The 26,174-nt window shown below is 39.4% G+C and overlaps 1 protein-coding gene across 9 annotated transcripts in view; it reads left to right on the top strand.

Annotated features, from left to right (window-relative positions):
- Window positions 1-26,174, top strand: part of DYRK1A (dual specificity tyrosine phosphorylation regulated kinase 1A) — a 151,860-nt gene that overhangs the window by 30,477 nt on the left and 95,209 nt on the right. For 6 of the 9 annotated variants that reach the window (XM_046001942.1, XM_046001941.1, XM_046001940.1 and 3 more), the window contains one exon: window positions 22,641-22,726. The exons of 2 other annotated variants lie outside the window; for them this stretch is intronic. In XM_046001942.1, coding sequence (XP_045857898.1) covers window positions 22,717-22,726 — 10 coding nt within the window. In that variant the 5' untranslated portion in view covers window positions 22,641-22,716. Of the gene's footprint in view, window positions 1-22,640; window positions 22,727-24,209; window positions 24,233-26,174 lie in introns of those variants that run through there. One more of the 9 variants, XM_046001945.1, reaches the window with a different exon arrangement.

The following is a 26,174-nucleotide window of genomic DNA, read 5'->3' on the forward strand; positions in this document are numbered from 1 at the left end:
AAAGAAAACTCCCACATTTTGATTTGGGTATTTCTGGGTCCTTCAAAGTAGTGTTAAAGTTATGTGTACTTGTTTTGTTTTCTCTGTAATTTGTGCAGGCTCAGGAGAGTTAAAGGTATAGTACAACCAGAAAGCTGAAGGCCTCTAAAATCTGCATTTACCTGAAAACACATGGCTTGGCGGCTCACAAGTTGTTAGGATAGAGTATTTGCTGAACCAGTGAATGAAATTAATCCAAAGGTTCTTCTGAAAAGTGTCCTCTTTTCTGTGAGTTTAGTCTAGTCTGTAGTGTAGTATTGAAGGAAAAATGAACTGGGAAGTTAGGAGTGTGGGGTCCAGTGTTCTTCCTAGTGCCATGTTTTTCAGTCTCCTAGACTTAAGTGTCCTTCTCTACAAACTTTTGAGGTATTTTGTAGATGATCTTTTTTTAAGTAGGCTCCATGCTCAGAGTGGAGCCCAGTGCGGGGCTTGAACCTCGTGACAATGATATCGAGAGCTGTACGTTTAACCGACTGAGCCACCCAGTCTCCCCTCGTAGATGATCTCTTAAGAGCCTTTCAGGGTCCAGATTTTTTTTTTTTAACCAAATACCGTGACCACATTAGAAACATCCTCAGCTGTCAGAGGTGGGAGAGGGAGTTAGTTCCCGTTGTCAGACAAACAGCTGTGCGTTAGGGGGCACAGTTAAGCTGGTGTGACTGAGAGCTAGCTAATGGGTGTCTGCGAGAACAGTTGTCTGGAGGTGAATGGCTTGCTTAGTGAGGGGTACTGCGTCAGTTTATCATTCAGAGACACAAATTCCTTCTCTCCCACCATACGCTAAGGTGTGCTTGGTTCTCTCTCTGTTGTCCTTTCCCCAGCTTACAAAGAGACTTCGTCTTAAAGCCCGAAGGTGGCACACCGCACGTTTTTTTCACTTTCATTTTGCCCATGAGAATTTAGTCCCCTCGCCATACCCTGGGGAAACGGAGGCTGGGAAATGTAACCTCACTGGGCAGCCGTGGCTGGGCTGTAATTATGGAAGAAGGAGACGCTTGTTTCTGCCACAGATAGTACAGGTGAAGCTATTTAATTTTCTCAGTATACTTTTTGGGGAAGCTTTTTTACTTCATGTTTTTGTTTATTAAAAATTACATTAAAATTATATAAAAAGATAGTCAGTTTTGGCAAGTGATGGGTTAAAATGCTAAGGAGAATATATCAGAAGACAAGTTTTAAAATTAATTAGAAACATAAAAGTAGCCAGCTGTAACTGATGATACCTTTGGTTCCTCAAAGTATAAGCTCGGAAAGAGTCATTTAATCTTTGGGGCAGTCTGTGTTCGTAGAAACACTTAGGGTACACATTCAGTCACAGGCCATGGCTCTTTTCTGGTGGAGTAGCCCATAGTTCATTTTGGTAAACTAGTCCAGTAAGAGGAGGCTCCTTAAATACCATTAGGCCTCTTGGGTTCTGAATTCTTATCATAAGTTCCTGAATTTGGCCATGTGTCAGAATTGCCTTGGGGCCCTTGTTCAAAATGTATGTTCAGGTTCTGCCCTCTGGAGGGGCTGATGGTTATGTTTCTGAACCTGAATTTTTAACAAGCCCTTCAGGGTGATTCTGATGTAGCTGTCAGGGGCCTGCGAACCACTGCTTTGGATAGTCTGCACTTCCATTGCCTCCCATGTGAAAGTGCAGAAGGCTTTATAGGGTTCAGAGAGCATGCAGTGAGCTGTATTTGTAATTATTTCATCACTAAAAAGTAGCAGAGAGAATTGTAAGTCAAGTCTGCACGCGGTATTGAGCTCATTTATTTGTACCATGGTCCTGAAAGGTAAGCGGTGCTCTCTTCATTGAGGAGAAAACTGGGAAATAACTAGAAGGTAGAAATCTAGGTTTCTTGATACTGTATAATTGAACAGGGATTCAGAAAAAGTTGCCTGCTTAGCATAACTACCAGTGGCAGAAGCAGCCAGCTAATTGACGCTCTTTAGTTTTCACTTGATTAAGATACTGTATGTCGGCTTGATGCCTTCAGTGTCATCTGTGGGTGAAACTTTGTGCTTTGCCCTTTGGCCATGCCAGCCTGAATATGACCTAGTCTCTGCCCATAGGGAAGTTACAACCTAGTAGAGAAGAGAAGACTTCGAAACAAACTTGGATCATGTTCTCAGAACACTTTCTTTTTAAAGAATGAATCCTGCAACTCTAACAGGGCAGGTCCTGACTCTGATGTTTGCTCCGAGGAAGGGAGAGGTCATGCCAGGTGAAGAGCACAGCTTGAGACAGGAGCGACTCCCCTTTTCTCTTTCCCTGAGAGAGACGGGTCTGTGCGAGGTATCCGGAGGGCTCCTCTCTCCCCTGGCGCGGTTGCCAGGACCTCGTACGCAGCCGAGATGATGGAGAAGCTCGCACAGGTTTAAGGGTTTGTCCCCTTCCCTGAAGTAAAGGGAAGCAGAACTGAATTCCATGGCGCAGACTCTGTGCTCTGTGTCACCTTACTCAGTTCCAGTGGTTCTGAGTCGAGAGCGGCAGTATTGGAAGGAGCGTGGGATTTTAAAACGGAGAAGCAGTTGGTCGTGTGGGAGCCACACCTGGCTTGTGCATAGATAATCAAAAAGGGGATTTCCCTGGGGAAGTAGCTTCACAGACGTAACAGACCTTTCCTTCGTTTCAGCCTGTTAGGTTTGCTTTGATTTTGACAAGCGCATGATTTCTGCTAACCTGTTAACGATACTATGGCTGGAGATCTATGGGTTCGTATGAAACTGTAGGGTATATTAAGGGGTTGAGTGGTATGGAAAACATGAAACTTTTTGGTAGCAGTAAATCTTTACAGGAAATAGGAAGGTGGATTTGATAAATAATGTACCACATGTTAGGGTTAAAGGTAGAGAAAAAGAAAAATACTGTTGGTGCTCTCATGTTATGGACAGCATTTTAACATTTGCTGTTCATGTTCGATTACGTGAGAACTTTCTTGAACTGTTCCAGATTGGGTAGCTCAGTATTAGGTTTCAAGAATATGTGGGTTGAGGCCTCTGCCTTCGGCTCGGGTCGTGATCCCAGGGTCCTGGGATCGAGCCCCGCATCGGATTCTCTGCTCGGCGGGGAGCCTGCTTCCTCCCCTCTCTCTGCCTGCCTCTCTGCCTACTTGTGATCTCTGTCTGTCAAATAAACAAATAAAAAAAAAAAAAAAAAAAAGAATATGAGTTGGCGGGTGGTGGTGGATTTTACACTGTGTGTCCCCCAGTGGCTATGTCTTTCTAAAGCTTGAAGAACTCCTCAGAAAGCAGTAAGATTGCAGATCATTCCAAACGAGATGCTGACATAGATTAAGCACACTTAATTTTTTTTTTTTTTTTGTATCACCCATGAATACAAGTACAGATTGGAATATTTCTCCTACGTGACATCTATAGAATGTACGTATCTTTAAAAAATTTGAAAATGTCTGTCTTGTATTCGTTAGCTGTGACTGCTGTAACAAATCACCACAACTTAATGGCTTAAAACAATAGAAGTTTATTTTCTCACAGTTCTGGAGGCCAGAAGTCTGAAATCTGAGCCATTAAGCTGAAATCAGTATCTGGAAGGCTAGGGCTGTGCTTCCGCAGGCAGGAATCTTCTTGCCTCTTGCAGTTTCTGGTGGCTGCCAGCATTCCTTGATGTTTGGCCACATCATCACTGCACTCTCTCCCTCCACGGTCACCTCACTTTCTCTTTCGTGTCAAATCTCGCCCTAACCCTCTCTTTCAAGGACACTTGTGATGGCCTTTACGGCCAACTGGGTATCTCCTTATCTCAAGATCTGTCATGTCATCATCACCACATTTGCAAAGACCCTTTTCCAAATGTGATGACATCTATAGATTGTAGAGGTGAGAATGTGGATGTTTTTGGGGGGTGGATGACATTTTCAACTTACACTCCTGTAAGTTATTTGGAAGAGTGGGAAGGTGGCTTTTGAAGAGTGACTTTTAGCTATATCGTGAGTATTCTCCCCGTTAGAGTAAGAAGTCATCTTACTTATTTACTTGTCTTGTAACTTCTCAGTGTTAGCTTGATGATCTAATATTGTTACCCAGTTTTCAGCACCTTGCATGTCATCATAATAATGGCTTTGAGCAACTTGTCTCTAAATAATGGAGGTTATTCTTTTAGGGCTGGCTCAAGCCGACAGTGGTAATTTTTATCAAGTGTTTATTAAAAATGAATCTAAATTTAGGAAAATGACCTGAATTATTAGCAGTTATTTTAGCAATCTAGGAATTTTAATGGCTGTGAGAAGGTACAGATTGTAGGGTAGTAGTGAAAAATATGCTGTGATTATATTTTTTCTAAAGTTGCTTGGTTGTATCAAACTTGAAAATAGAGTTGGACTGTGTTTTTTTTTTTTTTTAATTAAGCTATACTTTATTTTAGCTAATTTTGGACAACTGTAGCTAGCTTATTTTGGATAAGATAGGAATACACACATTAAAAAATTTAAAAATTAAAAAAAAATGTTCACTCTTAGAATGGAAAGTACCAGTGGAGGGTTTTTGAAGTTGTGAGCGAGTCATGAACATAAATGTGTGTGTGTATTAATTTTAATATCTGATTCCTTCTTGAACCTGACGAATTTTTGTTACCCTTTAAAAAATACTCTTATTTCTCTAAATATCTTGAGATACGTTTTATTATTTTTAAGATTTTATTTATTTGTCAGAGAGAGAGCACGCACCAAGCAGGCGGAGAGGTGGGTAGAGAGAGAAGCAAACTCCCTGCTGAGCAAAGAGTCCAATTTGGGACTGGATCCTAGGACCCTGGATCATGACCTGAGCTGAGGCAGATACTTAACCGACTGAGCCATCCAGGCATCCCTCAACATACATATTTGAAAGATCTTTTTCAGATAGTCCCATTATTTCTAGTTCCTTGGCTTATCTGTTGGATTTCTTTTGTGATGGAGGGTTAGATTTTTCTGTGTTGTAATTGCTGTGTATGAAATGATCACGAAACTGTTGAAGGTGTTCTGTATTTTGAGGGCGGTGCATCTCTGTTTCCAAATGTTAAAGTCACTGACTTTCCACTTCTTATTCCCCATTTCCCACATGTGAGAACCATAAACATTATCAGTCTCTTTACCTGTCTCCCACTTTGTACAATTGTTGCCATGGTTTTTACTCCTACATATTTGTTAACATTGTACATTATAAACTCCAGCTTACAATTTGACGATTTTTGCTTTAAGTACATGTTTTAAACGACAACTTAAAGTTTTTATTTTAATCAGTAGTCTTTAAATTATGAGAAGGAGGGTGCCTGGGTGGCTCAGTGGGTTAAAGCCTCTGCCTTCAGCTCAAATCATGATCCCAGGGTCCTGGGATCAAGGCCCACATCTGGCTCTCTGCTCAGCAGGGAGCCTGCTTCCCTTCCTCTCTCTTTGCCTTCCTCTCTGCCTACTTGTGATCTCTGTCTGTCAAATAAATAAAATCTTTAAAAAAAATTATGAGAAGGAAAATATATTTATGAAAATTTAACCACTTATTTACTATTTTAGGCCCCTTTTATTCCTTTGTGTAGATTTGTGTTTCCATCCAGTGTCATTTCCCTTGAGTCAGAAATTCTTTAGCATCTTTCATAGTATAGGTTTGCTGGCAGAGAATTCTTTCGGGTTATTAAAAGTCTTACAAATGTCTTTATTTTGCTTTTGTGATTGAAGGTTATTTTCACTGGATGTAGAATTCCAGATAGATAGTTTTGTTTTTTATTTTTTCATTCAGCACCTTGTGGTGTTCTACTGTTTTCTGGCTTCCATTGTTTCTTATAAGATGTTGTTGATTTTACTGTATTGTTCTGTATGTGTAGTGTCTTTTTGTGCTTGGGCTGCTTTCAGGATTTTCTGTTTATCTTTGGTTTTTAGCTCTTTGCCCACGATGTGCCTGGGTGTAGTTTTAATTTGAGAGGTGTTTAGCCATGATTTCTTTACTTCATTTTTCTTCCCTTTCTCAAAGTCTGTGATTTCACTTACATGTGTGTTAGAACATTTTATATTCTGCAGGTCTTTGAGGATCTCTTTATTTTTTTTTTTTCAGTCTTTTTTTCCTTTGTAGTAAAATTGGATACTCTTAGAGTTTTAAATTATTTTTAAGCAATCTCTGCACCCAGCATGAGGCTCAAACTCATAACCCTGAGATCAAGAGTCACATGCCCCACCGACTGAGCCAGCCAGGTGCCCCTAAATTGGATAATTTCTGTCGCTCTGTCAGTTTACTGATTTTTTTTTCCCCTGATATCTTCAATATGTTGTTAAATCTGTCCAACACAGTTTTCATTTAGTTATTATATTTTCACTCATAGAATTCTTTTTGTTCTTTTTTTGTAGTTTTAATTTTTCTGCTGTTCAGATTTTCTCTCTGTTTACACATTAAAGAACATATGTTCTTTAAAGTTTTGAATGCATTTTCTTCTAATTCTTGGTGTAAAATAGCTGCTTTAAAGTCTTCGTTTGCTTAATCTAACATCTGGTCCATCCTGAGGTTGGTGTTCTGTTGACTCTTCTCCACCCCCGCCCTTGATTATGGATCACATATTTTTTTCTTTCTTGTTTATTAATATTTGACTGAATACGGTTTGCTTTTTCTTCTTAAGAGTGTTAATGTTTCTTCTAGAAGGCTGGTTCATTACTTTGAATTTTTATATATTTGGTTTTATATTTTATTACGCAAGATCTATGGGAGCTCAAGATGAATCCTAGCTCCTTTAATACGGGACATTACTTATAAACAGAGTCTTCCTTTGGATCTTGTCCTGTGTTTGGTTTTAGACATTATTAGTATTGGTGCACAGGCTGTATGCCAAGATGTGGTCCTTAGTTTTGAAATGGAGAAAGGAAGTTAAAGCGTGTGTTTGTCATGGTTCTCTAGTGAAACAGACCCAGTAGGAGATACATGATTTATTATAAGGAATTGGCTCACATGATTATCAAGGCTGAGAATTCCCAAGATCTGCAGTTGGCAAGTTAGAGACCCAGGAGAGCTGATGGTATATTTCAGTTGGAGTCCAGAGGCTTGGGAACCATAAGAACTGATGGCTTAAGTTCCACTCTGAAAACCAGCAGGCTTGAGACTCAAGAAGAGCGGATGTTTTAGTTTGAGTCTAAAAGCAGGAAAAAGGGTTGATGTCCCAGCTTAATGCAGTTAGACAGGCGTTTGTTCTTACTGTGGAAGGATCAACCTTTTTATCCTGTTCAGGCCCTCCACTAACTGGATGAAGCCCACCCACATTAGGGAGAAGTCTGTTGATTCAAACATTAATTCTGGGAACTCCATCACTGCATACCCAGAAAAATGTTTGGGCAAATGTCTGGACTCCCATGGCCCAGTGAGATTGGCACATTAAATGAACCTTTGAGTTCCCTCCACTGTGCCTGGGCAGGGACTCCCAAAGTCCCCAGACCTGTTCATTCTCTCTCACTTCTGTTCTGTTCCCAGTCTCTTAGCAGTTAGTCTTTGCCAGGCTGTGTAGGCTTACCCTGCTCATGTGCGTTCTTGTCCTCTTGAGTCCCCCACACAGACTTTTGGAGACCCCGTTTTGCATGGCTTCCTTCTCTCTGTTACCCTGTCCAGCTACTTCAGCTCTTTGGAACTCCGATCTTTACATCTCAGCAGAACCACCATGCTTTGCTGGGCTCCAGCTCCCTCTGCCATGTTGAGAAGCTGTCCTCAGGGAAAGAGGGCAAAAACACGTCAGTGGAGGAGACAGTTTTCTTACAAAATACCAGCTGTTCCCCCTGGAGTGGGCAAATTTTTAAAATAATGTAATGATGTGGGCCTTTGGGCCAGAGGGTTGGGCTCTGGGGTAATTGAACTCCATTTGCAGCTTAGTGTTAGAATCATGGCTGGGGTAGATGTTATGTATGGGAGGCCCTGCGGGAGCGTGTGGTGGTCGAGGGCTGCCGTTCATGGAGCAACTGTCCCATTATTGGATGCCTTCCTTCTTTTATTTGTTCTGTACGTAATACCTTGTAACATTTTACTTATTTCTGATTTGAGTCCTGTGTTCTTGAAGTACAGGAAGCTAGTTCATTCATTCCATATTTGTGAGACTTGCTTCACCCTTTGAAGGCATCTATTCACTGTTCCTCTAGTCTTCCACAGTCTTGCCTGATCAGCCTTGGTACTTCCAGATCCCCATCCACCTCGTATTTTCTCAGAAGTTTTGGATTGTCTCGTTGCCTCTCATCCTGTGGATCTAGAAATTAAAAGAATTGTAAGCTTCAGAAGCCAAACAGGCATAAAGACTACAAATTCAGATCTTCCCTGTCAACTTCTTGCAAAGAGTATTTCTGATACTCTTTTCTCAAATCTAAATAGGTTCCCTTTGTTATATGTTCTCTTAGTAATTCATACTTTCCCTTATGACTGGAGGCAGTTTGTAGTTCAGTATTCCTGGGATTTTTGTCTGTCTGTTTCCCACATTGGATGGTGAGTTCTCTGAGGGCAGGCATAGTGACATCAAATCCTGCCCTTATGTCTCCAGCACATACTTGTTGAAGAAATGAAAGGTGAATTTTAAAGTCTGTGTCAAGACGTCGTCTGGTTTTTAGCAGATCATTTGCCGATATGCTGTTACTTCACATAATTTTTCATTTGTTTCAGTAAGTGTAATTGATGGCACTTCGGCAGTGTGTACAGATGTAGGAATGTCTCTCTGCACCTTCTCCGCACTCCTGTCCCACCTCCTTCCCCGTCCCATTGTCCCAGCCCCAGATACTGCTCTTAAAGCTTTGCAGTTTCTGGACATTTTCCTGTATATTTTCATTTTTATGTAAGGATGCTTATGTTGTTGTTACGTACATAAATACCGTTTTTGTACATACTTCTTTGTAGCAGTAGGGTTTAAATGTTCAGTTAAAATGGCAATTAAGTATTACTTTGCTTCTGTCATTGGTTTGATAACCAGACTTTCCAGTGTTTCACTTTCAGATACTCGTAAGTAAGGCACTTAACCTCTAGACTTCCGTTTCCATGTCTGCCAAAGGATTGATTTGAATTAAGTAAAACCGAAGTCCTCTTAGCTCTGAATCTGATAAATTTAATGTTATTGTATAAGTCATCTGTATTAGATATCATGAAAAATGTACTGTCTGCATAATATAAAAATAGGAAGATAAAAATCAAATATGACTTCGGTAGCAAAAGGAAATTTTGGGATAAGTTATTAAAATGTTCAGTTTTTGCCCTTCAGGATTGGCTAGAGTATGTCAGCTGCTGAAACTAGCAGTGGGATCGTCTCTCTTGGGGACTTTGGCTCTAGGGAGTTTGCACTTTATTGATCCTGCAGTGCTAGCTAGTGACCTCCTAGAGGGAATTTCGCCTGCCTCCCTGGTTTTTCACATCACAGCTGTACATTTAGTAACACAGTGACTGCTTCTGAAGAATGTATAGAAACCAAAGCTTACATAGGTAAATCTTTGTTAGTGTCTTATTTGAAAATACTGTATGGAAAATAGTTTCCCAAGTTACTTTAGACCCTTTCTCCTCTCCCCAAAGAGACAGAAACAGGAGAATGAAAAAAGGCAAATTTTGCTCAGTTATGGTTTGTTTGTGAGTTCTATTATCATAAAATGTTACTGAATCTTCACATTTCTTCTACTAAGCTTTTTTTTTTTTTAAAGATTTTTGAAAAAGATTTTATTTATTTGACAGAGACACAGTGAGAAAGGGACACAAGCAGGGGTAGTAGCCCCCTCTGCTCCCATCGAGCAGGGAGCTTGCTGTGGGCCCCTTTTAGTTAGCTTCTTTTGTTAAGTAGTCACTTAGTTTATGGTTTAAAGAATTATATTTCTAATACCGTTTTCATGTATCACCATTTTTATTTTTCAAAGAAACTTTTAATTATCAGAAACTTCAGACATACACGAAAGTAGAAGAGCGTGACTTAAGGAGCCCTTGTGTTCCCATCATCCTTGCTTTCACAGTTGTTAGTATTTTGGCCACCTGTTTTTGTTTTTGTTCTTGTTTTTTAGCATTTTAAGTATAAGTAATAACAGCGGGGAGCCTGCTTCCCTTCCTCTCTCTCTGCCTGCCTCTCTTGTGATTTCTCTCTGTCAAATAAATAAATAAAAAAATTAAAAAAAAAAAGAAGCTTGGTATTTAACAGGAATAAAACCCCTCAGCTAGGGGGGCCTGGTTGGCTCAGTCATTTAGGCGTCTGCCTTCGGCTCAGGTCACGGTTCCAGGGTCCAGGGATCAGCCCCACACTGGGGTCCCTACTCAGCAGGCAGTCTCCTTCCTCTTGCTCTGCCTGCTGCTCCCCCTGCTTGTGCACGTGCATGCACTTCCTTGCTCGCTCGTTCTCTCAAATAAATATATGAAATCTTTAAAAAAAAAACCCTTCAACTATGCCCAAGCTTTATTTGATTATGGCTATTTATATGGAGTTGATAATTACATAAAATATTTCTTAGCTCATATAATATTCTCTGTAGCAAAACCACTAGAGTTTTTGCCTTTTTCATTGAAATGAGTTCTAGAACTAAACCATGGCAAACTCAGTTGCTCCACCAGTAGGTTGCAGGTATGACTTATCTGTGGTTAGTATCTTGTCTTAATATTGAAGGTTTTTTTTTTGTTTTTTTTTAAGGATTTTATTTATTTGAGAGAGAAAGAGCATGGGCTCATGTGTGTGAATGGGTGGGGGTGGGGGTGGGGTGGGGAGCAGAGTGAGCAGGACAAGCAGACTGGCACCATGCTGAGTGTGTAGCCCGTTGTGGGGTTTGAGCCCATAACCCTGAGAACATGACCTGAGCCCAAACCAAGAGCCCAGCGCCCAGCCAGCTGAGCCACCCAGGTAGGTGCCCCGGATACTGAAGAATTTTAGTTTACTTGTTTCAGCATAACAGCCCAGAGCAGATGTTTTAGGCAGTGATGTGGTTTGATGATTATGGTTTTCTCTCCTTTTCTGAGAGTCTGTTGTAGTTGAGGAAGCTGGCCTTCCTCAGCAGCATGCCATAGAAGGCTCTTAATATTTTCTGGGGCTGGATGCTTACGTGCATACAGTTTGTTAGCTACCGTCCAAGGTGAGTGGTGTGAGGGCGGTAGTCTTGGTGTAAACTCTGCTATGCAGGCTTGCTGCGGGATTGATGTTTCTAGGCGGTGCTGATTGGAGACTTCTGTGAAGGCAGCACTGGTTGGTGTTGGGCTTGGAGCTTGGTGTTGACAGGTAGGGAAGGATGAGAAAAGCTCATAGAATAGCCAGAGCAAAAAAGTGTCCTTTGTCCATTGTGGCTGGAGTGTCAGTTTGGGGAAAGTGTTTATAGTAGGAGAAAGACTGGAAAGGTGAAGGTAATGACGGTATAGAGTGTGCTGGCGTAGTACATTGAGCACTGCAGTGTTACAAATGCGTTATGTGTGCTACGTTATCGATAACACCACAACTTTATGGGATTATCCTCACTTTGTAGATGAGGACACTCAGTCATCTCGGAGATTAGAACCTTGTGTGAGCCCACCTGGTAAGTAGTGGAGCCAGAAGTTAAACTAGGGCAGGTTGACTCAGGAGTCTGATGGCTGTAGGGCCTTGAGTGTTGGGTGAAGCGACACTAAGTAAGTACTTTTTTGGGTTCTATTGTGGATAGGGACCTAGCGATATATTAACAGAGTAAAAAAAAAAGATTTATTCATTCATTTCATAGAGCATGAGTGGGAGGGGCAGCGGGAGAGAGAACCTCAAGCAGACTGCACTGAGCACAGAGCCCCACACAGGGCTTGATCCCACAACTGTGAGATCCTGATCGGAGCCAAAACCAAGAGTCAGTTGCCTGATTGCACCACCTCGGTGCCCCTTAACTGATAGTTTATTTTCATGAGCTTTTTACCTATACTGGAGTTTTAGAAATTGGATGCCCTTAGAGGTTGTTCTCATGGTTGTGGCTGTTAACCAGATACCATGACTTGTATGTTTCATATGGAGGTTTGGATTTCTTGGACAATTTTTTTCCTGATTATAAGAGATGTGCTTACTTACAGAAGTCGTGATGTACTGACAAATGTAAAGAGGAAAATTTAAAAATCACCCAGAATTATATTAGCTGAAGACATTCATTATTAATAACCTTACATATTTTCCCCCAGAGTTTGTTCAGTGTTTTTATTTTACTTCTCTGAGATTTGCTTTGGGGAAGGTTTTGAGTTCTTTGTGACATAGTGTATGACGTTTTCCTTCATGCCGCGCAGTTACCGTAAGAACTTACAGGGTTATGTCGTATTTTGTTAGGTGAGTGTACCATGATCTCGGTCACCTTTTCTTTTTAGTGTTGAAAACTTTTATTGTTCCTGATTTTTGAATTATTTTTAATGATACTCTTCTATATATAAATTTTGTGTTTTCTTTCATGAAAGGGATTTCTAAGAGATTGAACATGAGGTATAATAGACCACAAGTGGACCATGAATCAGTACTACACGAAGACAGGAAAACTGTATAGAAACAATACTTAGTGTTGCAAGGCTAGTGTTTAAGTATACTGTGCACCAATTTGGAGATCATAAATTGAGAAAACAGGAAACTTGAGCAGGAAAAATGGACGGAAGCTGGCCAGTTCCGTTTGAGAAGACACATTAAGTGTCTTGATGTGCAGTTGGAGAAAAGCTGAGGAGTGTGGGTAGGAAGAATGTTTTGTAGGCCGTGTGTAGCTAGTTCCTGTTTCTTCATTGTGCGGGAGGAACATCATGCTCTTAAGCTGGGATCGAGGAATTTAGCTTAGAATTTGTAACTAAGGAGTGAACATTTTCTTATAGTTTATCATGAGAATTAATCTTTGAAATGGGTAGGTTTCAGTATTTATGACTTTTTTCTGCTTAAGAAGGAAATGGTGCTTTAGATGGTGTGTTATAGGTTTTTCCAGAGCTTCATTCCTAAGATTTATTTTTATATTAATTACAGTTTTCTCACCTGTTCTATGTCTCCTGGTCATATGTAGAAATAAGAGGAATAATACTATGTTAAGATTTGTAGTTTTGATTGAAAGGACAAACCTAGAGAGTAAGTATAACTCCGCTTCTGTACAGCTAGAGAAGTAGTATGCTCGTGTATAAAATTGATTTGCAAAGCCCTCAACAGGGTCCTAAAGTTGAACATCCACCTCGTGAGGCCAGTGGAATTTGAAGTAGAGGTTGGGAAATGTAAACATTAATAAATAAGTCCTGGGGCGCCTGGGTGGCTCGGTGGGTTAAGCCTCTGCCTTCAGCTCAGGTCATGATCTCAGGGTCCTGGGATCGAGCCCCGCATCGAGCTCTCTGCTCTGCAGGGAGCCTGCTTCCTCCTCTCTCTCTGCCTGCCTCTCTGCCTACTTGTGATTTCTCTCTCTGCCTGCCTCTCTGCCTACTTGTGATTTCTCTCTCTGTGTGTCAGATAAATAAAATATTAAAAAAAAGTCCTAAGTGTTAAGATTGTGACAGTGTGGCTGCCATGCCGGTCATTTTTACAGGATTGCCATGGGTCACAAAAACTCAAGGTTAAGATTTTAACGTTTAAGATTCTAGGAGGATTTGGTTTCATTACAAAATACACGTTCCTTTTAGGAAATTTAGAAAATACAAGATAAGAATAACAATTTCCCTCAGTTCCTCTCTCCTGAGAGAACTACTATTTACGTTTTGTGGATAACCGGTCAGGTTTTTTGTTTTTTTTTAATGTACACAACTATTTTTCTCTCCTTTAAAAAAAACAAATGTAATCACATGGTGTCTGCATACTGGTTTTTTGTTTGTTTGTTTTTTACAGAATTTTGACAGAGATCACAAGTAGAGAGGCAGGCGGGGGGGTTCAACAGGATTTTTTATACTGTTTTATAACTTTTTCTACGTAAAACAGTATTTTTCATGGTGTTACTCACTTTACCAATGCATTCATTGCACATCTGCTCTTGATGAGATAGAAATAGGAAGCTCACCAAGCAGGAGATAATGTCACAGAGTAACAGTGTAACAAATAATTAAAAAATATAGTGGTGGATCACTGAATGCAAATTCAGAGAGGCTGGAGTGATGTCAAGCTGGATGAGGGGGGTTATGATTGGGGATCTTGAAGGATGGATAGGATTTATGTAAACGGTTAGGTGAAGAAGAGGCAAACTAGCTAGGGAAAATCATTTGAGCATTGGTGCAGAAGGGGGTTAAATGGCATTTTATAGAATGCCGTCCTAAACTCTCTGTTCAGGGCATTAAAATTTGATCAGATATTCTGAAGTTACAGAGGGTAAATTAAATCCAGGTTGAAAGTCACGTGCTTCAGGAAGATACGTGTGGGCAGCTGTATGCCAGATGCATTAAGATAAGGGATAAGTCTCTCTCTCTCTGTCTGCCTCTCTGCCTACTTGTGATCTCTCTCTCTCACTGTCAAATGAATAAATAAAATCTTAAAAAAAAAAAAAAAAAAAAAAAAAAAAAGATAAGGGATAAGCTGCCTTTAAGTTTGGTAGCTTCCACACCGGGCTGTGCTCGAAAATCACGGGGGAAGAGGGACTTCGTGGGTTCTTCCACATGCTTCCTAAATCAGTATCTTCGGTGCGGAGTCTGCAGTCTGGTTTTGAGAACCTCCCACAGTGTTTCTGACACACCACCTGGCCCAGGAGATGCTTAGTTCTAGGGGCATCTGTAATACCAAGTATGAAATAAGGACCTAGACCAAGGTGATTACATGGGCCTGGAGAATAATTAAGGTAGGAGGCATTTTGAAAATGGACAGGATTTACTGAGACCATGTCGAGTAAAGAAGAAGCCAGCAGTTTCTAGTGAAGTCGCTGGAAGAGCGGCGGCAGCTGGGGATAAAGATGGGAGGGGGAGTTGTGTGAGGAAGGAGGGGAGGCTGTGTCTCAGGCATGGGAAGTTGAGGTAGGAATGGCACTGTAGGCGACATCTAGCAGCAGTTGGGCTAGATACCGAGTTAGAGAGTAGTGTAGAGAAAAGACTAGTTCAGCATTGTTAGTGCAGAGTAAAACTTAGAAATACTTCTTTTGGAGGGAAAGATGGATAGAGAACTGAGTGGAGGGGCTGTGGGTGGAACTGGAGGTAACCCCTGAGCCTGGGGCTACAAGGGAGAGACGGGATATTTGGAGGATCACTGATGCTCTGAGACCCAAGGCCACACACATTTTAAGAATTTTTGAGTTTTTCAAAAGTGTAGTTGGGAAAAATAAGTAAAACTAAACTCCTTTACTACTCTTAGTAATAGGCTTGTTGGAGGAAGATGTAAGCTGCTAATAGCAGTGTGTGTTTTTGATTATTTCTGGCCTGGTTATTTTTCTGTATTTTTGAAATGCAAGGATAATTAAAAGCAGTGGTTTCTAAAATTACCTATAATTATATATGTATAAAAGTACATACAACCGACTAAGTATATGTGTGCATGCACTTAGGTAAATTAATTATACATAATGTATATTTTATAAGTAAAATTATATGTGTGTGTGCATATAAATATATATATGACCACTCTAGAAAAGTTAGTGCTATCAGAAAGGATGGAGCAGAGTGGTTTTCCACTGTTTTTCTTTTTCTTTCTTTATTTTTTTTAAAGATTTTATTTATTTGAGGGGCGCCTGGGTGGCTCAGTGGGTTAGGCCTCTGCCTTTGGCTCAGGTCACAATCTCAGGGTCCTGGGATCGAGCCCCGAATGGGACTCTCTGCTTGACAGGGAGCCTGCTTCCCCACCTCTCTCTGCCTGCCTCTCTGCCTACTTGTGATCTCTGTCTGTCAGATAAATAAATAAAATCTTAAAAAAATTTAATTATTTGAGATGGAGTGAGAGTGAGTGGTTGAGCGAGAGCAAGAGAGAGAGCACGCGGTGGGCAGAGGGAGAGGGAGAGGGAGAAGCAGGCTCTCCACTGAGCAGGGAGCCCAGCGCAAGGCTTGATCCCAGGATTCTGGGATCATGACCCGGGCTGAAGGCAGATGCTTCACCAACTGAGCCACCCAGGTGCCCCTCCAGTGGTGCATTCCTTAAAAACTAGTTATGAGAAGGGCTTTCAGCCTGTCGACTGAACATCTTCTTCTTCTTCTTCTTTTTTTTTTAAAGATTTATTTATTTGACAGACAGAGATCACAAGTAGTCAGAGAGGCAGGCAGAGAGGGAGGAGGAGGGACTTTCCCTGCTAAGCAGAGAGCCTGATGTGGGGCTCGATCCCAGGAACCTGGGATCATGACCTGAGCTGAAGGCAGAGGCTTTAACCCACTGAGCCACTGAGGCGCCCCATAGGTTTTTAATTTTAAATGGAGAGAAAGACCATCATTGAGTTCCAGCTTCAGAATAGCCTGATTGCACGTGATTGGGCTGCAGCAGTGACAGCCTGTGCTTTGAGGCGTGCAGGTTGGGTGAGAGTAGGTTGTATGCGTAGATTTGAGGAAGGAGTGCTGATAGGACAGGAGGGGCATTGATTGATGAGACAATGGTTTTGAGTAGAGTAGAGTAGAGATGGAGCACAAGGCCTTCTGGGAAGACCTTTCTGAGGTGAATCCAGCACAAGAATTTGCCAAGTCGATGTGGTGTAAGCACTAGGAAAGAGGTTCTGGGTGATTAGGGCTTTCCTTGGGAGATGGGGGTGATGGTGACACCTGTCACCCAAGACTGGGAATACAGGAGGGAGAAACAGATTTTTTAATTTTTTCCCTTGTCCTGCCTGGTCTTTCCTCCCCTTTTGGGGGGGCAGGGGAGAAGGGTGAGGAGATAGTAAATTCAGTTTAATGTGCCTGAAAGCATTGGTTTTGGAGTCATGATGGTTGGATTTGAAATTTTTCTCTTCACCATTAGTCATGTGTGGCTTGGGGCAACTTCACTTCTCTGGGCTTTAGTTTCCTCACCTGTAAAATGGTCGTAATAGTATTACTTACCTTATATAACTATTTATGGGAATTAAGTGAATGAAAGTAAAATATGTATCCATTAAAGATAAGACATCTCTTCGGTAATAACTGGGAAACAACAATATCTGGGACATTCAAGCTCGGTTCTTGGAAGTGTGGGCCTGGAACTCTACAGACAGAGGTGGGCCAAGCCAGCTTTTAAAAAGTCTGTTTAGTTGCACATTTAACTAAAATAGTCATTAATGGTGAGTTTCATCCAGCTGTTTTAGAAATGAGCCTTCTGGAACCTAGGTTCACTTATGAGGTATTTCTTAGTATCTGTTTTATGTAGTAGTCACTCTGATAATGAGAACTAGGTTCCTAAAATGTTCTGTGATCTGAGAATTTATGTTTGAAGAACTCAGAATACAAAAGAATACATATAAATATGTTGGTAGTTGACATACTTTGAACGGGGGTAACAGTAATTTACATTTACTGATCATAGCTTACCCCTAACTTTATTGTTTCTCCCCTCTAGTTTTAAAAAGGATACTTGGCAATGCATTATGTTACACATAATATGCATAGAGGGCATTTCCGTCCTGTTTTCCTGTATTTATTGTTGTATACAAATACTTAGGGCCTAATTTTGTCATATTTGAGCCCAGATGCAGTCCCAGAGAGATCAAGTAACTTGGTCCTTGAAGGAGCAAAAATTTGGGGCAACATTTATTTAATCCACTCAGCTCTTTGTTCTTGAACCTTCTCTTTACTGCTTACTCAGGGGGTTGTTAGTTTTTTGTTTTTGCTTTTTTTCACATAATTTCATGAGAAATCCCTCTTTCTATTTTCTTTAACACTTCCATCAGCTGCTTCCACTTCCAGCATGCCACTGGAGTCATGTAATTGTAATCCTTTTTTAAAAATTTTCCCCAAGGTTTTGGTGCAGTAATGACTACCTGCTTTTGGTGTTTACCCTCTTTTTAGTTTGTCTCCTTTAATTTTTTATGGTAGAGGGAATATATGTATCAGTCTGTTTTGCTGTGATCCAATTTTCTCTGCTAGACTGACTTGAGGGTTTCTTTACCATTCTCCTAAACTGAAGTGCTTTTAACAAATTAATTTACTGCTTAGGAACTTTCTTGCTTGCTTGGAATGGTTGAGGTGGAAGATTGAGTATGGAGTCTTAAAATCGGACCTAGACACATGTAGATTCTTAGATCTTTGACATTTTCCCATGACTGTTTCAGCGCTTATTAATAAGAGGCATTTTGGTATGGTGGAAAATACGAACTTTGGTGTGGGACCAGAGTTCACAAGCTGTGACCTTAGTCCAGGTGGGTTCATCTCTCTGAATTTGCTCTCCTCATGGATGAAATGGAAATCACACTGCCTGCCTATAGGGTTGTTACGAGAGTAAATGTGTCAGCTTCTCTCAAGTATCTCAGTAGAGTAGTTGGTGCATAGTAAGTGTTCAGCAAATGTTCTTTTCCCTGCAGTTTTTTATTTATTTATTTATTTATTTATTTATTTGACAGAGAGAGAGATCACAAGTAGATAGAGAGTCAGGCAGAGAGAGAGAGGGAAGCAGGCCCCTGCTGAGCAGAGAGCCCGATGCGGGACTCGATCCCAGGACCCTGAGATCATGACCTGAGCCGAAGGCAGTGGCTTAACCCACTGAGCCACCCAGGTGCCCCCCCCGCCCTGCAGTTTTACTCAATTTCCTTTCATATCCCATTCTGAAGTCTTATGCTTTTTAAATTTTTTTTCCTTTTTAATTTTTTCTTTTTTTTTTTTTACAACTAGGACTATTTCTAGGGGTTTTGGAGGAGTCCTAAATCTTGGTTTTAAGAATTTCACTTGAAATCTCTAGTTAGTGAAAATGCCTTTTCTCTGTATGCCATTTGCTCATCTTACTGGGAATTAGAGTTAATAGATAGAGATTTTTTTGTTTTTCTTGTTAGGTATAAAACCATGTTTTTTTCTATTTCTTATTTGCTTTGACTTCTTTGGCTGTTGTAATTATAGAAAATCTGTTTCTAAAATTGTTCTGTGGAAAAAGAGGACACTTCTCTTGCTTCCTTAATGTTAGTGTAAATGAATTAAAGTTTTGTAAGGAAAGCCAGTCATAGTATAATTTTTAGATAATCACGTTGTAATTTTAATGCATGGAATCAAGTTGTAGATCTATCAGATTTGTTTTCCCTGATTTCATTTTTGTAGCTTATTCTTTTTTGGGAGTGGGTAGCTTATTCTTAAATTGGCATCTTCTAAACTATCTGATTGTCCTTTTAAATACTATTGTGTTAAATTTTTTTTAATGTGGATTAAATTTTTAAATCTTGAAATGTACATAAAAGACTATACAAAACCTGTAAAATTAAAAGATAATAAAAAACAGCTGTGTGCTTCGCCAGTTTAAGAAATAGAACAGTACCTATGAGTATTACTGAAGTCTGTGTCATACTGATTATTTTTACCTGCTGCTTGTCATACTTACCTACTAATTTAGTTATTTTGAAGCTCCATATAATTTCTAGTTTTATGTCATTATAAAACATTGTGACATGAGAGAGAAAACGTCACAGGTACCATTTAGTTCATTAACTCCTGAGTTAATCTGGATTTGCCATATCATGCTAATGCATTCATTTCAATCACTGTTTTGCCAATCTTCATCTTTGAGGATTAGCATTAATTATATAAATCTCAGTCCATCACTGCTTTTAATTAGTTGTCTCCATGTTCTCCCTCTCTCTCCTTCTCCTTCACACCCCCCCCCGCCCCCCGCGTAGAGACAGGTGCCAGGAGACTGAATCTGATACCTACGGTGGAATTCCAGGTGTTTAAACTCCGCCTGTTGAAATTTTCTCCCTGCTGCTGTAGGTTGTCACTGCTGTTAACGCGGTGATTTTCAGACAACTAAAAAATGCTTTGTAGGTTTAGCTTTAAAAACCAGTTAAGCTCGGGGTGCCTGGGTGGCTCAGTGGGTTAAGCCGCTGCCTTCGGCTCAGATCATGATCTCAGGATCCTGGGATCGAGTCCCGCATCGGGCTCTCTGCTCAGCGGAAAGCCTGCTTCCCTTCCTCTCTCTCTGCCTGCCTCTCTTGTGATTTCTCTCTGTCAAATAAATAAAATCTTTAAAAAAAAAAAAAAAACCAGTTAAGCTCAGTTTCTAGATTGTTTGTAGACTGTTATGTTGCCTTTGGCAAAATGTGAGCTAAAGCATACAGTAAAAGATTTAGAGGATTATAGGAGGTTCCTGCGGTAAGGATAGTAGATGCTTTTCATTAGCATCTAATTTAGCTCTGTAATTGTGAATGACTCCATTTGTGGGGGGAAAGGCTAAAAATTCACTGTAGATCTTTCTCAGAAAAATTTAGAATATGACGGATTTTTAGTCTTCTTTAGAAAGAAAATTGTATTTATAGTTTGCAAAGTACATTTGGTGTTTGCTGTTACCTGCTTATTGTCATAAAACACTGACCTGATATAAACATATTTTTTTTTTGAAACGTGAACAGCCTAAAGGATATATGGAATTATCACTAGAATCTTAATTTAAAGCAGTCCAAGGTCAAGACTTAAGGAGTTTTAGCATTGCTCAGTAGATGATGGTTCAGTTGCTGCGTATGTCAGCAGTAAGTTTTGTAACTTGTAGATTTGCTTTACCCTTTGCTAAAGGCTGCTTTTCGATGAGTAGTGATAAATGGTTGACTTCTCTAAAAGATGTCCTTTTTAGGTTCAGACAGTCTTGATGCATGCTTCTTCTGACCCTCAGTCAGATGTACTCTCCTTTGTGCCACTGCCCACTTAAATTCTTACCTTTAGATATTTTGTACAGTAAGGATAATCTGCTACTTTCTAATTGCTTTTAATAGGATAAAAAATGCTATTGGCTTATCTGATTCTGCTTTTTTCTTACGACGTCCTTTGGTATCAGCAGTTATCTATCCTGTTGAAACCATTCAAGTTGACAAAGTGTAGATAGCATCGTAAGTAACATTTTATAGGTGAAGAATGGGATGTTGAGAACCTAAAAGATTTGATAATATATAATTCATAGAGATTTAATTCACATTTCCTGTCCCCCTGGTCCATGCTAGAATGGTAAAGATGATTTATGGGAGAAAAATGGTTAGAAAACTACGTCTTTGAAGTAAAAATCATTACTCCTGAGAGTTCAAATACTGTTACTCTTTGGAATAAAACTGTTTTGATGTAGTACTTTAATGTTCATCCATCCATCTGTCCACACAACCCCCAGAATGGGTATCAGTTGGTCCCACGTCTAAGGTTTTACCATAGCATCTAAACTGGAAACGTCGTTCTTAAAGGACTGGGATCTGGAATATAGGTAATGATTTTAGACACAGGCAGTTCCTAAGTTACAGATAATTCATACATTTACATCCCTGTCCCTGAGCTGCATTTCCAGTTACTGCTCTTTGGAGTACAAACGTCCAGCTTTTAAGGAAGCTGGGAGTGCACAAACGGAGAAATGAATGAAGAGCAGAAATATTTTGGGGCAGTAAATATACATTTGAATCTGTATTATGACCATTTGCCTAAAAATGTTTTTCTTCAAGCAACCTTCGTCATTGTAAACTTTATTTTATAAAGTGATCAGAATTCTACCAGTTAGGAGTTCATTTGGACTCACTAGTGGCATCCTTGTTGAGAATCGCAAACATGAGAGTAAATTATTTCAGTCCACTTGATTTCTTTCTGTCGCATACCTGTAGTGAGGTAATAGGAGTTTTTTATGGTAATTTGGGTACACAGGACTACTTAGGAGAAAGGATTACAAAGCTGGCTGATTGGGATTCCCTAAGGTAAAATTTAGGGAATCAGAGACATCAGGAGTTGAGTGCTAACAAAGGAAAACAACCTATTTTAGGCTTTGTTCAGAGAGAGAGGATCTAGAATTGGTTACCTTTCTGTATTTTCAGTGGTCCCCAGTGCCCACGATCAGTAATGTCTTTTGGTATCAGTAAGTTTCTTTTGGCTGGCTTGGGAACTTGGCCAACATAAGCAACATTGTTTCATTAATAATATTTATTGAATTCCATAGTATCAATTTAAAAAGTACATTTTTAGGCTGAATATAAATAAGTTGGGTTGTAGCCTGTGCTTGTCCTAGTCTCTTCTCTTATCACTTACTCTCAGTGGATAACAACATTCAGATCGTTTTTGTTTTCCCATCAGTCATTATAAATTTTGCTGGTCATTTGTGAAATACCAGTGGAAGCAGTAAGTAGGAAGTACAGTGAAAGGCTTACAGTAAAGTAGGAGAAGCCACTTGGAGAGCAAAAGAGAGCTTGTGGGCTTAGGGGAGCAGTTATGAGCAGTGTCTCAGAACTTAATTTACAAGTAACATTGGTAGATTGATACGTTATCCTTCCTGTAAAGCAGCTTGCATTACCTCTGCTTACCGGATAGCAAGCCACGATGCAAAGTGACTTCATATTCATACTGATTTGTGAATTGGTCAATATTAGAAAATGTAAATTTTTCCCAGATATATTATATAGAATAGTGGAGTATTTACCCCTTAGTTCATAGAAATGCCTGAAGTTTCATTGGTAGTAGGCAGATTTTGAAACTTTTTCTTCCTGACAGTTGAATACTTTATACATTTTATATATATAATTGATTGTCATTAATGGAAGTTATTTTCAAGTAAGCATAAATAAATGTTAGTAAACAAATTTGCAGATAATTTTATCTCTGTTTTGGGGATTGTAGTTGCATTAGATGTTCCTCAATAGGGGTAATTGTCTTGCATCCTTATCTCTTATCATAATCTGTTTTTCTTCACACAGTGTTATAGTTTTGCTGCTGGACTCTTCCCTCCCTCCCCCCACCCCATCAGGATGATATGAGACTTGAAAGAAGACGATGCATACAGGTGACTCAAGTTTTGAAATACAGTAAAGCTGTGGCTGTCTGAGCGAATGTGGGAACTGGTGCTATATTTTGAATGGGGGAGCTTTCTGATAAACAGCATTAGTGGGGGGAATTATATTTAGATCGATAAATACAAAGTTAGTTGGGATATTTAATAAATGACTTTGGGAATTCATTTGATAATTAGTGACTTAACAGTATGGTATTAATACAAGTATAGTACAGTGATTGTTAGGATTGCTGGTCTTGACTTTTTTGAAAGTGGTTGGTTGGCTAATACTTTCGTGAGAATTGAAGCGTTTCTGTTGAAAAAAAATTCACTAATATTCACCTTTATGGTTGAATGTGTGTATCCTTCAGATCCCCATTAAAATAGAGCAAATCTTTTAAAGGCATGTGGAGTAGGTGTTAGTAGTGTATCTAATATAAGACCGACAAATTAAGGGTATTACACCCATGTGTATGATTCCTTGGAATAATATGGTCTGGAATTTCGTTTTTTCTTCCCTTGGTCCCTCCTTCATCCTTTCCTCCATCCCTCTCTCTTTTCTTTCTGCCCTTTCTCCTTTCCTTTCATCCTTTTGTTATTTGTATTTATGCAGGAGAAGCATTATAAAGGCAATTTGGAAAGAAGTTTTTGGATTGCTTTGTTATTAGTTGAGGTGATCTTAGTGATGGAAAATGGGAAATTGGAGGCTAGCTCATCTGTGACTATGTTCAGACTCTTGAAAATACAGGGTAGCTAATGGATAATGTGTTAACTTTGAAACTTGTATGTTCCTTAAATCAGGCTGATTGTGAGGTGTTTTGTTGAACCAAGTGACTTATATCTGCAGACTTTGTCAGGATAGTCTTAATTGGATGATATTTATAAACTGTTCAAAAATGTGGTCTTTAACTGGAAGAGAAGTAACTACATAAACCTCATATAGATATTTAATTATATTATTGGTGTAGCTGTTAAAGTTTTTGTGACTAGTTTTTCTTTTTGGTGATCTTTGTTTTCTAAAGGAAAAATTTACCTTTTTGACTTTAGAGTGAGAATTAAAAAATGTCTCTACTATTTTGAATGAAGGTATATATGTTTGAATATATTTTTAAATTAAATTATAGATCAAATAATATTTTACATTCATGAGGAATTCAAAGAATTTGATGGTAATTTCTTTTTTAAGTAAAAGGTGATTGAGTCATCCTCTGTGCTCCGTCTCTCAGATGGGCACATGCGTGTTGGCCTGTGCAAACTAGAGCTGTGCCAGGTACGCATTCTGGCCGAGTGGCTGAGAAAGTTAACACGATGCTGAGGCTGAATCGCACCGTTGTAGCGAAATAAATAGGAATATTTACAAAGAAATATTTTAGAATTTTATGAAAATTTTGTTGTCAGATTTTTAAGTTTGACCTTTTGGTGCAGGAACAATTTCTCAGCACTGTCAGCTCCCGGATTGCTCGCTGGGCATTATACTGCACATTGGCTATACCAAGTAGATGCTCACTTTCAACTGAGGTCAGTAGAGGAACAAAGTACTGTTGGGTTTATCTCATAGATTGATCCATGGATATTAATGATCTTGGAGATTTTCTCTAGTGAAATTTGAAGGTGGCACAGTTGCTGTTTTATTTCTACTTTAATCTTTAATGCTACAAAGCATTCTTAAATAGCTCTTTTTCTGGAAAGGCTTGTGGATGAAATGAAATATCTAAAGAGTGAATACCATTTGTAAAGGTTACCTAGTTAATTTTATGAGTTCTAGGAGACCAAAAAAAAAAAAATTATACAAAGATTGGATTTATGATATAACCCAGTCTCTCTAATTTGGCCTTGTATTCTTTAAAAACTGTCAACATTTATTGGCTTATAAAGGAAAAAAACCTCAAGAAGGAAGATCTAGCTTTCTCTTAATATATGTATTAGCTCTTGGTGTATTTCCCTTTTAACAGTTTGCAAGTTAATAATTGGTTTTGAACATAAAATTAGCAGCTGTCCTAATCATCATTAATTAATGCAGCAGTTTGCTCTTGTACTACTGTGCACACATTTTATTATACTTCAGCTGATAGAACTCATAAGGAGTTTTTCAGTGAAAGTTATTTCTAGAATGCTTATGCGTACTTGAAAGTGAATATTCTGTTTTCCCTGGGATTTTGTGGTACTGACTTTATGTTGGTTAGACGTGATGATACCCTCCTCTCTCATGCCATTTCATCGATTAAGCACAGGAACAGGGTGCCAGAAAGCATGTTGAAGCAGGTGTTGACTGATGACTGCTCTTTCGAAAGCAAAAGCTTTAATACTAGATTTTTACTGAACACCAAGCCAAAGTCCAACTTGGATACATCTCCAATACTCGTGTTTATAGGTATTCTTGTACTTGTTTAATTTGTGGTTGTTTTTGCATATTTAAAAATAAGAATATAAAGTTAAATTGGATTATTTTTTAATTTTTGGATGAAAAATTATTTGTGACCAAACATGTATTTGGTTAATTTGTACCAGGTACTGTAATATATGTATATGTATGTAATATATATAATATATAATATGTGTGCTCTGCTCACAAGGGTCCTCCTGCTTAGGAATCAGGAGCACAGTTTCGTTGGAGGAGGGGGCAGATACGTAAGAAATGATTCAGTGGATATTTATGATAAGTTTTTAAGACTTATGTATTGAATTTAAGGCATCTAGATCAAAAACAGAAAATACTCTTTGGTTAATAGCATTCACAATACTGGCCTCATCTGACATCCACATGCCCATGTTTTGTGTCCCACTCCTTCCTCCTGAGCTCCAGACTCAGCGGCTGCCTCCTGGGTGTCTCTTCTGCACACCCCCCTTCACTCCCGTTCATTCCTGTTAGAGATGAGTGACAGTCTACCTAAGCATACTGTTACCCTGGGAACCTAGGAGCATTTTTTACCCTTTTGAACTAAGAGGTAACCAGATTTCATTTATTTAAAGGATGTAGAATCACTTACTTCTGAGATTGTATTTGTGAGATGCACTGCCTCAGAGATTACTGTGCACATTAACATAAAAGCTCTTGTATTTTTTTCAGTTTACTTGATAAAAGGAACTCCCCACCCTTGTATTTGTTATTTGTGCTCATTAGCATCCAATGGAATGTAATTTCTGAAAAGCTGTGGGATAAAGCAGTTGATGCCATTCTTTATTTTGTTGACATGGGCTTCTTTAACAATTAAAATTGTCTTTGAACATCAGTGATAAGCTAGTCACTTTAAAACTTGAAATAGTTCTAGAACATAAAGAAATACCACTTTTTTAGGAGGAATGCATTGGAAATTTATTTTAAATTGTGCCGATTTGTTCATAGCATCATTATCCTGTATTTTTTTTTTAAGATTTATTTATTTATTTGACAGAGATCACAAGCAGGCAGAGAGGCAGGCAGAAGAGAGGGAAGCAGGCTCCCCGCCAAGCAGAGAGCCCG

The sequence above is a fragment of the Meles meles genome, chromosome 4 (genome assembly GCF_922984935.1).
Source record: "Meles meles chromosome 4, mMelMel3.1 paternal haplotype, whole genome shotgun sequence".
Taxonomy (NCBI): domain Eukaryota; kingdom Metazoa; phylum Chordata; class Mammalia; order Carnivora; family Mustelidae; genus Meles; species Meles meles.